Source organism: Cucurbita moschata, unplaced genomic scaffold, assembly GCF_002738365.1.
Source record: "Cucurbita moschata cultivar Rifu unplaced genomic scaffold, Cmos_1.0 Cmo_Scf00001, whole genome shotgun sequence".
Taxonomy (NCBI): Eukaryota; Viridiplantae; Streptophyta; class Magnoliopsida; order Cucurbitales; family Cucurbitaceae; genus Cucurbita; species Cucurbita moschata.
The window spans coordinates 9,648,755-9,660,160 of NW_019268517.1; the positions used below are offsets into that span (position 1 = coordinate 9,648,755).

An 11,406-nucleotide genomic window follows, 5' to 3' on the forward strand; every position below is an offset into this window, starting at 1 on the left:
TTTTTTTTTTTTTTTTTTTTTTTAATTCCTTAACCGCCGTACGTACGCTGTTCAATTTAATAATTATAATTATAATTATTATATCCTGTCGTAATTAATACCTCTACGATGAAAAAACGTTTCTGGTGAAGGTCAACTTGAAGTACAATCTCCAATTGAATTAACTTGCACGATAACATTATTAATAATAACAATATATAATTATATATATATATATATATATTACTAATTTTTCAATTAAAAAAAAAAAGGTAATTCTAGTGCGAGCATGTATTGTCCTTGCTCACGTAAAATTTATAAGAAGTTAACTTGTAAAGCCACATTTAATACTTAGTCATTCTAATTTTATGCTCGTTTTAGTTCATTTATGTATCTTTTATTTATTTGAATATCACGACTTTAATATGAAGGGTAAAGCTAATATTTATGGTAGAATTAATATTAAGTCTCAAAATATTTTTTAAGTGGTAAGTTAAAATATTAATTGATTTTATATTTTTATTATAAGTGCTGACGTGGTAATATCTAATGTTATTTGTTAAAAATAATTTTAATAATTCTAAGACATGGAAGATCTATAAACCACCAAGTCTAAGACTATTATATTATTGGTTAGTGCTAAACAAATACCTAGACTTTCCACCCACATGAAATTGAAAATGTTAGCGTGACACAAAGAAAAATATACAACCTTATGATTGACCATAATTTCTTTATTTTAAATGTCCACTTTGTATTTTCTCTGAAAATAATCAACAAATAGTCTTACCTTTAATATAACCTCACATGTAAAATCAAATAAATAATTAAATAATCTAATAATACAATAAATAATTAAATATATATATATATATATAAACCAAATAGCTCGAATAACTTAGAGTGTACCCAACTCAAATTATAAAAGTTGATTTGGGTTAGATTTTTTTTTTCAATTTAAGTTAAATTAAAATTTTAAAATATTTAAAATTCAGATTAGATTGTGAATTGCCTTTGTGGAGTTAACTCAACAAACCTGAAAATAAGGTTATAATCCAACTCCACTGCACTTTAAAAAATTATTACGAAGATTTAAAATATTTAATATTTGTAATCACTGTTTTGTAATGATTTAATAATTGAATTTTATGAAATTTTAATTATTAATGTAGAATATTATAAATGAGTAGATTTTTTTTTACAAAAAGAAATCGACTTAAATCTAATAAAAATACAAAAATTTAAGTTGAATTGTGTCGTGCTCTGATTGATACTAGTCCAACCAACTTGAAATTTTGAGTTAATTTAATTTTTTTTTAAATCAATATATATATATATATATATATATAAAAAGATTATTTAAAAATATAGGGACTAAATTATAAATGAGTTGAAAGAGCAGGGATTAGATTGCAATTTTTAACTTTATTTTAATAGAGCTGACTGTAGAAAGCAATATAATGAGATAAGGAGTTAATGACGAAGGGCAACACACCAGGGGGAGGCGGTACGCTAGCAATCACTTTTTACGAATGCCTTATATTCTCCACTCCCAATAACAGAACAAAAATCTCTCGATTTCTCTTTTTTTCCTCTGTTTTCTTCTCGGAATTGGCATGAATCTTCAATGGCTTCTGGATTTCCTTCAAGGCATGACGAAGCCTTTTCTCGCCACCGCCATTGTTGCCGTCGCCGTCGTCCTCTCCTACTTCCAGAAGCTTGGCCTCGAAGGCGAAATGATCTACGCCATTTCCAGAGCCTTTCTTCAGCTCTCTGTTATTGGCTTTGTTCTTCAGTTCATCTTCAACCAGCAAAACCTCGCTTGGATCCTCCTCGCCTATCTCTTCATGGTAATTTTCTCTCATTTTTTTTTTGGTACTTTCCTTCACTAGTTTCCAATCGGTGGATCGGATAGGAACGAATGTCTTGGAACTCCAAAAATTAATCAATTCCTCGCAAATTAGGGTTTAAATCGTAGACGTTGTCTTTATAATGTCGAGAAATTTAGAATTTAATCTAAATAATTTGTGAGATTTCATCTAGATCGTAGAGAAGTACTAAATATTTCTAGTAAGGATATAGAAATTTTACCTTAGCATACACGTTTTAAAAAGATCACACCTCAATTGTAGACGAGTATGAATTATTCCTGGTAAGAGTGTAGAAACTTCCTAATAGAGGCCTTTTACAAAAATCTGACATAGATTGTAGAGGAGTACATAATATTTATGGTAAGACCGTGGAAACTTAAAATTGTGAGGCTAACGACGATAAGTAAGGGATGGATAATATCGATTAGTGGTGGATTTAGGCTGTTATTAATGGTTTCAGATGGATAATATCAATTAATTGTGGGTTTGGGCTGTTATTAATGGTTCCAGACACCGAGTTGTGTATCAACAAGGACGCTAGACCCTAAGGAGTAGATTATAAAATTCCACCTCGAGTCAGTTGGAGAAGGGAACTAAAAAGTGAGTTTGATGGCCCTACGTCGTTCTAATTTTATCTAAAATTCAATTTTCAATTATTTTGGATACCAAATTTATTAGCTTTATAGAAAGAAAATTTTATTTTATGCAGAAAGAAAAAACAGAGAAAGAGTTCCTGTCCTCAATAGGCTGCTATTAGAGATGATATTGTATTTGTTGCCGCAGGTGACGGTGGCGGGATACACAGCAGGGCAGCGTGCGAAGCACGTGCCTCGGGGGAAGTTGGTGGCCGGAGCTTCAATTTTTGCCGGCACTTCGGTGACAATGGTGATGCTAGTGGTGTTGAAAGTGTTTCCGTTAACTCCAAGGTACATAATCCCTGTCGCCGGAATGATGGTCGGAAATTCCATGACTGTTACCGGAGTCGCCATGAGAAGACTCCGGGACGATATCAGAACTCAATTCAGCCTCGTAATTTCTCGCTCTCTCTCTCTCTCTAATTAATAACGATTAATCCAATAATTAAATTAAATCATAATCCGTTATTTATATTCTTAACGCTTTGATTTAGGTGGAGACTGCATTAGCTCTCGGAGCTACGCCGCGGCAAGCGACGCACCAGCAAGTGAAGAGGGCGCTGGTGCTAGCGCTGTCGCCGGTGGTCGACAACGCGAAGACGGTGGGGCTGATCTCGCTGCCGGGGGCGATGACCGGACTGATAATGGGCGGAGCGTCGCCGATTGAAGCCATTCAGCTGCAAATTGTGGTGATGAACTTTCTCATCGGGGCTTCCACAATCAGTAGCATTATGTCCACTTACCTCTGCTGGCCTTCCTTCTTCACCGCCGCCTACCAGTTGGAAACCACCGTCTTTGCCGCCGCCTGATTTCCTCTGTTTTTTTTTTTTTTTTTTTTTTTTTTGAGTTTAAATGTAAATTCGATTAGGCTAATTTTGGGTTTTTCTTTCAATTTTTTTTTTAAAGACAGCTGTTAATGACGATTGGAAATTTGTAATTGACAAAATGGATGGGAAGAACAACAAACGTGAAGAATGGTAAGGAACCAAAATAACAAATAATATGAAAAATTCTAGTCAATTGCGTTTGTAACCATACGATCATGCAAGTTGTTAATATATTAAAAAGAGAAGGTAGCTCTTTTAATTGTCCAAAAGGCACAAAAATGGGTCGAAAATTAATTGACCGAGAGCTAAACGGAAGAGTTTTGTCATTAAGTGCTTTGAACGACTCTGTATATCCCCAGTATTACTGTAATAGCCCAAACCCACAGGAGTATGTATTGTTATCTTTGAACTTTATCTCTCCGAATTCTCCTCAAGGTTTTTAAAACGCATCTGCTAGTTGTTTCGTTCTCCTCTCCAACCAATATGGGATTTCACAATTCACCTTCATTCCTTCGAGGCCCACAATTCACCTTCCTTCCTTTGAGATTCACCTTCATTCCTTCGAGGCCCACAATTCACCTTCCTTCCTTTGAGGCCTAGCATCGTCGCTAGCACTCACTCCCTTCTCCAATCGATGTGAGACCTCCTAATCCACCTCCATTCGGATCCCAACGTCCTTCTGGCACACCGCCTCATATCCACTATCGCCCGGTTGCGTCCTCGCTAGTATTCATTCTCTTCCCCATAGGACCTCCCAATCCACCCACATTCGGATCCCAATGTCCTTGCTAGTACACCGTCTCATATCCACCATCGCTTGGTGTCTTTGATTTCGTTCTCCTCATGGCTGGCGAAGCAAAAATATATTAAATTAAAGTTTCGATATTAAAATTTTTGTTTGTGTCTATATTATTTTTAAATTAAAAAAATGAAGAATACTCATTTAAAATTTAAATTTTATGTTTCCTATAATTTTAAATTTCACTTTCGGATTGACAAATTCAAAATTTTAAAATTTAATTGATTTATTAGTACACATTTTAATTTTAATTTCTAAGAATTTTAAAATTTAAGACAAATTTACAAGTCTGAGATCGAGGAATTTAATACTAAATTTACAATTAATTTGAAGCCCTCGTTTCCCATAAAACACCTCCGAATCTTTCAACCCGCGACGAATACGAACACAGTGAATCAAAAAAAAAAAAACGAAAAAAAAAAGAAAAAAGAAAAAAGAAAGCCAGTCTTCAAAGGCCGCGCTGGTCGACAATTTTCGCCGGGAAAATCAAATCGGTTTCTCACTGACGTAATTTCCCGGCGGATCATACTCACAGATCACGAGAAACTCTCCGTTAAGGCACCTAATTCTGGCACAGCCCAACCGGAGCGTTTCCTTCCAAATAATCTGCGTGTAATGGCCGCACATTTGGCCGGCGTCACATTGATTATTGTTCATATGATAATGTTGGCCCTCTTCGCCCCATGACTCCACCACCTTGGACGGCGTCCAGTGGTCCAATCTCCCCCAAAACATATTCTCGCCGTACGGACCGAACGAATGGACAATTTTACAGTCGACGGCGCGTTTGGCGCCCCATCGCCGCGCATATCGCGTGAGATTCCTGTCCCAAGTTAACGGCGGAAGATTAACCATCCCTCGATATTTGTTGTGCATTTCAAGGAATTCTTCTCTGTAGGTTCGGCGTCGGTTTGTTAGAAATGGAGCGAGTGCGTTTGTAGCGACGGGGAGCGTCAGTGTTTCGACGGTGGCGGCGAGGAAGAGGAGAGAGAGGGAGCTGGCGGCGACGACGGCGGAGAGGACGTGGGACGGCGCCATGAGTTGGTGGTGACGAGGAGAGAGTAGGAGGAAACGGTGGGGTTTTCTTGGAAGGATTCGGTGGAATCATGTTGGGTAAAAAGGGAAGGTCACGGACTGCTTTATTGCCTTGTTTCTTAATTATAGAAATTACCGTTTTTTGTTTGTGGAACGGAACCGTCCGTTGTGGATTTCATGGTCGTATTTGCTTATTTTAACCCTTTTTTATATATATATATATATTTTTTATAAACCAAAATTAATTTTTTAAAAATATACTTTCGTGGGCTGTCGGCCCATAATGGTTTCCGTCCTCTCGTTAGGCCCAATATACAAGGCCCAATTATGGGTAAATGTTCCTTCTAATACGTGAATTATGTTTTTCTTTTCCAAATATACCCTTCATATTTGGAAAATTTTCGCAAACTAACCTTGAAAAAAATTTCCCCTAGGAGTTATCAAAACATTTTTTAATATTGTCCACTTTGAGCGTAAGCTCTCATGCCTCTGCTTTGGACTTTCTCAAAAAGCCTCGTACCAATGAAGATAATATTTTTTATTTATAAACTCATAATCTTCCACTGAATTAACCAACGTGGGACTCACTCTTAATAATCCTCAACAGAATTATCCTAAGAAGACGAAGAGAGTGTTGGATGATGAATATAATCAAGGAATACTCTCTCTATTGGCATGAAGCTTTTTGGGGAAGCCCAAAGCAAAACATGAGAGCTTATAATCAAAGTGGACAATATCGTACCATTGTAGAGAGTCGTGTGTCGTCTAACAGAGAGAAAGAAATAAGTGAGAACTAGAGAGAAACGATAAGCTGGATAAAAAAATAACGGAATAATGGACAAAAATTAAGGCTAGTAAAAAAAAATATTTATAGGAATTTAAATTATAATTAGTTTTGAAATATTATGACAAATATTAAACTAAATACAAATTTATTATACAAATACTCATAGCATAATCATTAACAAAAAAAAAAAACGGTGAATTTAAACATAATTTAATGTATAAAATGTTTTTTAAGGTTTAAGTTTGATCATGAAAAGAGATGAAAATTGGCACGTGTTGGGACCAAGAGCAGGGAGTGGGGGAAGGAAAAAGAACAGTTAATTTAAAAAAAAAAAAAAAAAAAAAGAACATAAAATGACATGAATTTAATTCACGACTTCCACGAGGTTGTGTCGTTGGTCTGGTTCTACCAATTTTGGAGCCAGGAAAAAAACATTAATCAGACACGCAACCTTTCTTAATCTCCAAAACACCCCTCTTCGTGTCTTCCCAAATGCACGAAATCCGTTGGATCCGATCGCTAATTTCCTTCTCAATGAGGTCATTTTGGTATTTGCATCACCCCCGTTTACCTATGTAATGCTTATGGTTATCCATGGCGGAGATTTCTGCTTCTGCTTTTCTTTTCCCTTCTTTTCTTTCTTGATTTCTTTGTCGTCCAAATGATTCTTTAAAGAAAATTGGTGACACCCAATTTCCGACCCACCTCTCCAATCTTCAAATTCCCAATTTTTTTCGTTACCGACAGGAGATTGAATCAGAAAACATTGGAGAATGTATGTTCTTTTAGCTCTTAGCCGCCGAAATTGGCGGCAAATCTTTTTAATTTCTTTCTTTGTTTTGAAATCACGTGATCGTGATTGGGTTTGTTTGGATGTTTAATGCGTTCTTGTTCTGGAATGATTTGCTTCAGCTTTTGTGTTCTTTGCCAAATTTGTTTTGGTCGGGTTTCTTTTATGGGGAGTTCATGCAAAGGAATTTGATTTTTGGATTCTAGTTGTCTGGTTCATTCTGCTGTTTGTGATTAGGTTGGAAATGACGGCTGGGATGTCTTCTTTTTGGTTCATTATGAAGAATTTAGGGCTTGAATTTACTCTATTTCTGCTGCCTTTATAATGTTTTTCTTGTTCTTATTGTTCTTCTTGAATTTACTGCAGTAAGTTTTTTTTTTGATTGGTGTTTATAACCTAAGATTGAAAAGAACTGAAGCTGAGAAATACATTTTCACATGAACTGGGGGGTAAATTATGCCAGGTTTGGTTGAAAGGGAACAAACGAAGGGAAGTGAAGTTTGAGTGAATTGGAGAGGGCATTAAGCGCTTGTCCAAATGAACGTCGTTGGGAGAGTTGGAAGCTTTATTTCTCAAGGAGTTTACTCGGTTGCCACACCGTTTCATCCGTTCGGTGGGGCAGTTGATATAATCGTTGTTCAGCAGCAGGATGGGACATTTCGCAGCACGCCTTGGTATGTTCGGTTTGGTAAATTTCAGGGCGTTCTAAAGGGTACTGAGAAGATAGTTCGAATATCCGTCAATGGCGTCGAATCCAATTTCCATATGTATCTTGATAACTCTGGTGAGGCGTATTTCGTAAAGGAAGTAGAAACTAGTCAAGGAAGTCAAGCTGATGGAGTTGGAGATGATTTGGTTAAGGATGAGCATAGTACGAATTTCGTAAAAGGTCGACTTGAGCATAGTGTCTCGGACACTACTGTTGTTCAGCTACGAAATGAAAACAGTTCTATGATGGTTGCACGTGTGGAGAGGTCGGAATCTGATGTTGAGCATAGATTCTATGATTTTCAGGACGAGCAGTCGTCTGTGGAGGATTTGGTAGAGTTTTCGGAGAGTGATTCTAATCGATTTGAGAATCTCGAGCACGAGAGTTGTGCTGAGCCACAAGGTACGGATTCGGAGGTTATTCTAGTGAGTGTGGATGGTCATATACTGACTGCTCCGATATCGGCAACTGAACAAAATACAGAAGACGTGCAATTAAGTACACCTCAGTTTCATTTGGGGCCTGGTGAAGGGACAGAGTTTTGTGAAGACAATGAATTTACTAGTGAAAATGATTGGGCAGCTGATTATATCAATCAGCTGAAGACATCTACCGATAACTCCGTAGCCAATGAAGTCGGTCGTTTGAGCAATGAGTCTAATGGTAGTGTGCACGAGCTAGTGGCGCCTGAAGCGGAGGTCAAACTTGTTTCTCAAGCTGAAGACGCGTCGGGATGTCAAGTTCAGGAAGATGATCTTCTTGTGATGAGTGATTCAGAAGATACGCACATTAGAATTGAGGGGGAGATTTATAAGAGCTGTTTGGAGCTATCAGAATTGGCCAAACGGGTCGGAAACACAGATTCTGAAAACGTTATCTCTCCATCGGAGTCTCAACGTTCAGAAGATAAGCTCAACAAGATCGATCCATCAGTATCTGAAACCAAGGAAATTGTTATCGATTCCGTAGATAAAAACGGGAGACATTCAAGTTATTCAGATAGCTCTATTGTCAATACTTCGAATCTAAACGTTAAAGCTGGGGGAACTGAGGAAGACACGTTTGGTGAAGAACAAGACACTTCAGACGAAAACCGTGTTGTTCCTGTTAATCATAATAACCCTTTGCATAATACACAGTCTGGCGTGAGTGAGCGAGTTGAAAGGATGGATAGCGGTTCACAAGAGCCTATTGTCGATGACGAGCACCGTGAGCGACACTTGGGGGAATCTCCGGTGGATGCCTTATGTGGAAGAACTCAACCTCATTCAACAAGTATGTTTTCATTGAAACTTGATTACTGGCACGGATTTTGTATTCTCTAATTACTCTAATTCAATGCAGGGTTCGAGATCTCTCTTTGCGGTAATGAACTTCGTGCTGGTATGGGGTTGCACGCAGCAGCAGAAGCGTTCGATGCACATCGTGTGTCTGCTGAGGAATTTGAAAAGTCTATGTCATCGATTATTAAAAACGACAACCTAATCATTAGATTTGGAGATAGGTACATGTCGTGGGCGAAGGCCGCTCCTATCGTATTGGGGATGGCTGCATTCGGAATTGATTTAGAAGTGGATCCCAAAGATACAATTCCTGTGGAGGTTGAATCCGCTCCCTCGGCCACTCCCGCCAGCCGAAGATGGAGGCTCTGGCCTATTCCGTTTAGAAGGGTTAAAATGCTTGAACACAGTGACAGTAACTCATCAAATGAGGAGATTTTTGTTGATTCTGAATCTACTTTACAGAACTTGCAAGCAGAACAAAGTCCAAGGTTTCCGAATGGCGTCAGCGAGCCTACTAAGAGGCAGCTTGTAAGGACGAACGTTCCAACAACCGAGCAGATAGCGTCTTTGAATCTGAAAGAAGGCCAAAACATGATAGCTTTCACCTTTTCAACGAGGGTTCTTGGGACACAAAAGGTTTTAGTCTAGACTCAGTATTTATACGTACTCGATAAACACGTTTTCTTGGTTTTTGTATGTCGATGCTAAAATTCTTTTAACAGGTCGATGCGCACATTTATCTATGGAAGTGGAATGCGAAGATTGTGATTTCTGATGTTGATGGAACAATTACCAAGTGAGGCTTCTTTTCTCTTTTTGGTCACCACCTTGAAATTCTTGCTTTCTTTCGGGGTAACATGGCTCGGGAAAGAAAATAACAGGATTACTAGTTTCATGTTCGAATCATTAGCCATCTATGTGCTCTGGCAAGAGAATAAAGAAGACAATATCTGCTAGCGGTGGGCTTGGACTGTTACAAATGGTATCAGAGCTAGACACCAGGCGGTGTGCCAGCGAGGACGCTGAGCCCTGAAGGGGGGTGGATTGTGAGATCTCACATCGGTTGGAGAGGAGAACTAAGCATTCTTTATAAGAGTGTGGAAACCTCTTCTTAGCAGACGCGTTTTAAAAACCTTGAGGGGAAGCCCGAAAGGGAAAGCCCAAAGATAGCAGTGGGTTTGGGTTGTTACAAATGGTATCAGAGCCAGACACCGGGCGGTGTGCCAGCAAGGACGTTGAGCCCCGAAGGGTGGATTGTGAGATCCCACATCGGTGGGAGAGGAGAACTAAGCATTCTTTATAAGGGTGTGGAAATCTCTCCTTAGTAGACGCGTTTTAAAACCTTGAGCGAAAACTCGAAAGGGAAAACCCAAAGAGAACAATATTTGCTAGCGGTGAGCTTGAGTTATTACAAATGCTATCAGAGGCAGACATTGGGTGCTGTGCCAGCGAGGACGTTGAGCCCCGAAGGGGGTGGACACCAGGTGGTGTGCCAGTGAGGACGCTGGGCCTCGAGGAGGAGGAGGAGGAGGAGGGATTGTGAGATCCCATATCGTTTGGAGAGGGGAACTAAACATTCTTTATAAAGGTGTGGAAACCTCTTCCTAGCAGACGTGTTTTAAAAACCTTGAGGGGAAGCCCGAAAGGGAAAGCCCAAAGAGGACAATATCTGCTAGCGGTAATGATCCATATAACTCACGTTAAAAAATTATGTTTTTCAGGTCTGATGTATTAGGTCAATTCATGCCTTTAGTTGGTAAGGATTGGACGCAATCGGGTGTGGCTAGACTTTTTACTGCTATAAAGGTACACCTTCTGCATCCGTTCTTTCATAATCGTGTTTCCAAGATGACTGCATTTCAGCTGGCATCACTCGAATTCAAGCATGTCGTTTACTCTGCTAAAGCTATTACCTGATGTCGTGTATTGGGCTCGTCTCAGGAGAATGGTTATCAGCTGCTATTTCTTAGTGCACGTGCCATTGTTCAAGCGTATCTTACCCGAAGCTTCTTACTCAACCTAAAACAGGTTTCGTTGATATAAATTGCTCGTGACCGCTTTCTTTCGATCAAAACTAGAAGGATTTGATTTGTATTATCATGATCTCTCTTTCTGCTTGATTATGTGCCCTCATGTTCATTTTTTTCCCTGAATTTGATTGATAGTTCTACTATGCTGCAGGATGGAAAAGCTTTACCGAACGGACCGATTGTTATCTCACCGGATGGACTATTTCCTTCGTTATTTCGAGAAGGTGAGATCTTGTACGCCGAACGTTTCATGATTATTAGTTTAAATGAAGGTTAGATCTCTGATAAGTTGTCAACATGAGTACTGTGCCTGCACCCAATCCCGAAGCATCTCGTTCTAAAATTAACGACTTCAGATAAATCAGGTAGTGCTAATAAGGACGCTAGCCGTAGAATCTTCTAACACTTGGAAGAAGGCACTATTAGCCTATAAACCATCGGAAGAAAGTTTTAAAAATCTTGAGGGGAAGCTCGAAAGGGAAAGCCCTAAAGGACAATATCTAAGCCGTGGGCTTGGGTTGTTACAAATGGTATCAAAGCCAGACACTGGGCAATGTGCCAGCGAGGAGGCTAAGCCCCGAAGGGGGGTGGATGTGAGGCGGTGTGCCAGCAAGGACACTGCCCCAATGGGGAGTGAATTGAGGGGGGGGGGGGGGCCCCC

The 11,406-nt window shown here is 39.1% G+C and overlaps 3 protein-coding genes across 4 annotated transcripts in view; 2 read left to right on the forward strand and 1 right to left on the reverse strand.

Annotated features, from left to right (window-relative positions):
- The first annotated feature begins 1,469 nt into the window (after nt 1-1,469).
- LOC111444416 (protein ALUMINUM SENSITIVE 3) lies at nt 1,470-3,505 on the forward strand. Its single transcript, XM_023082518.1, has 3 exons — nt 1,470-1,829; nt 2,634-2,879; nt 2,980-3,505. The coding sequence occupies exons 1-3, from the start codon at nt 1,596-1,598 to the stop codon at nt 3,292-3,294; spliced, it is 795 nt and encodes a 264-aa protein (XP_022938286.1). The 5' UTR covers nt 1,470-1,595; the 3' UTR covers nt 3,295-3,505.
- Nucleotides 3,506-4,570: 1,065 nt separating this feature from the next.
- Nucleotides 4,571-5,256, reverse strand: LOC111444426 (pathogenesis-related protein 1C-like). The gene has a single exon (XM_023082528.1). The coding sequence runs from the start codon at nt 5,147-5,149 to the stop codon at nt 4,598-4,600; it is 552 nt and encodes a 183-aa protein (XP_022938296.1). The 5' UTR covers nt 5,150-5,256; the 3' UTR covers nt 4,571-4,597.
- Nucleotides 5,257-6,322: 1,066 nt separating this feature from the next.
- Nucleotides 6,323-11,406, forward strand: part of LOC111444402 (phosphatidate phosphatase PAH1-like) — a 7,086-nt gene continuing 2,002 nt past the window's right edge. Inside the window, exons 1-7 of one of the 2 annotated variants that reach the window (XM_023082499.1) lie at nt 6,323-6,708; nt 7,090-8,707; nt 8,777-9,351; nt 9,438-9,511; nt 10,437-10,521; nt 10,657-10,743; nt 10,897-10,969. In XM_023082499.1, coding sequence (XP_022938267.1) covers nt 7,261-8,707; nt 8,777-9,351; nt 9,438-9,511; nt 10,437-10,521; nt 10,657-10,743; nt 10,897-10,969 — 2,341 coding nt within the window. In that variant the 5' untranslated portion in view covers nt 6,323-6,708; nt 7,090-7,260. The remainder of the gene's footprint in view (nt 6,709-7,089; nt 8,708-8,776; nt 9,352-9,437; nt 9,512-10,436; nt 10,522-10,656; nt 10,744-10,896; nt 10,970-11,406) is intronic. The other variant, XM_023082506.1, reaches the window with a different exon arrangement.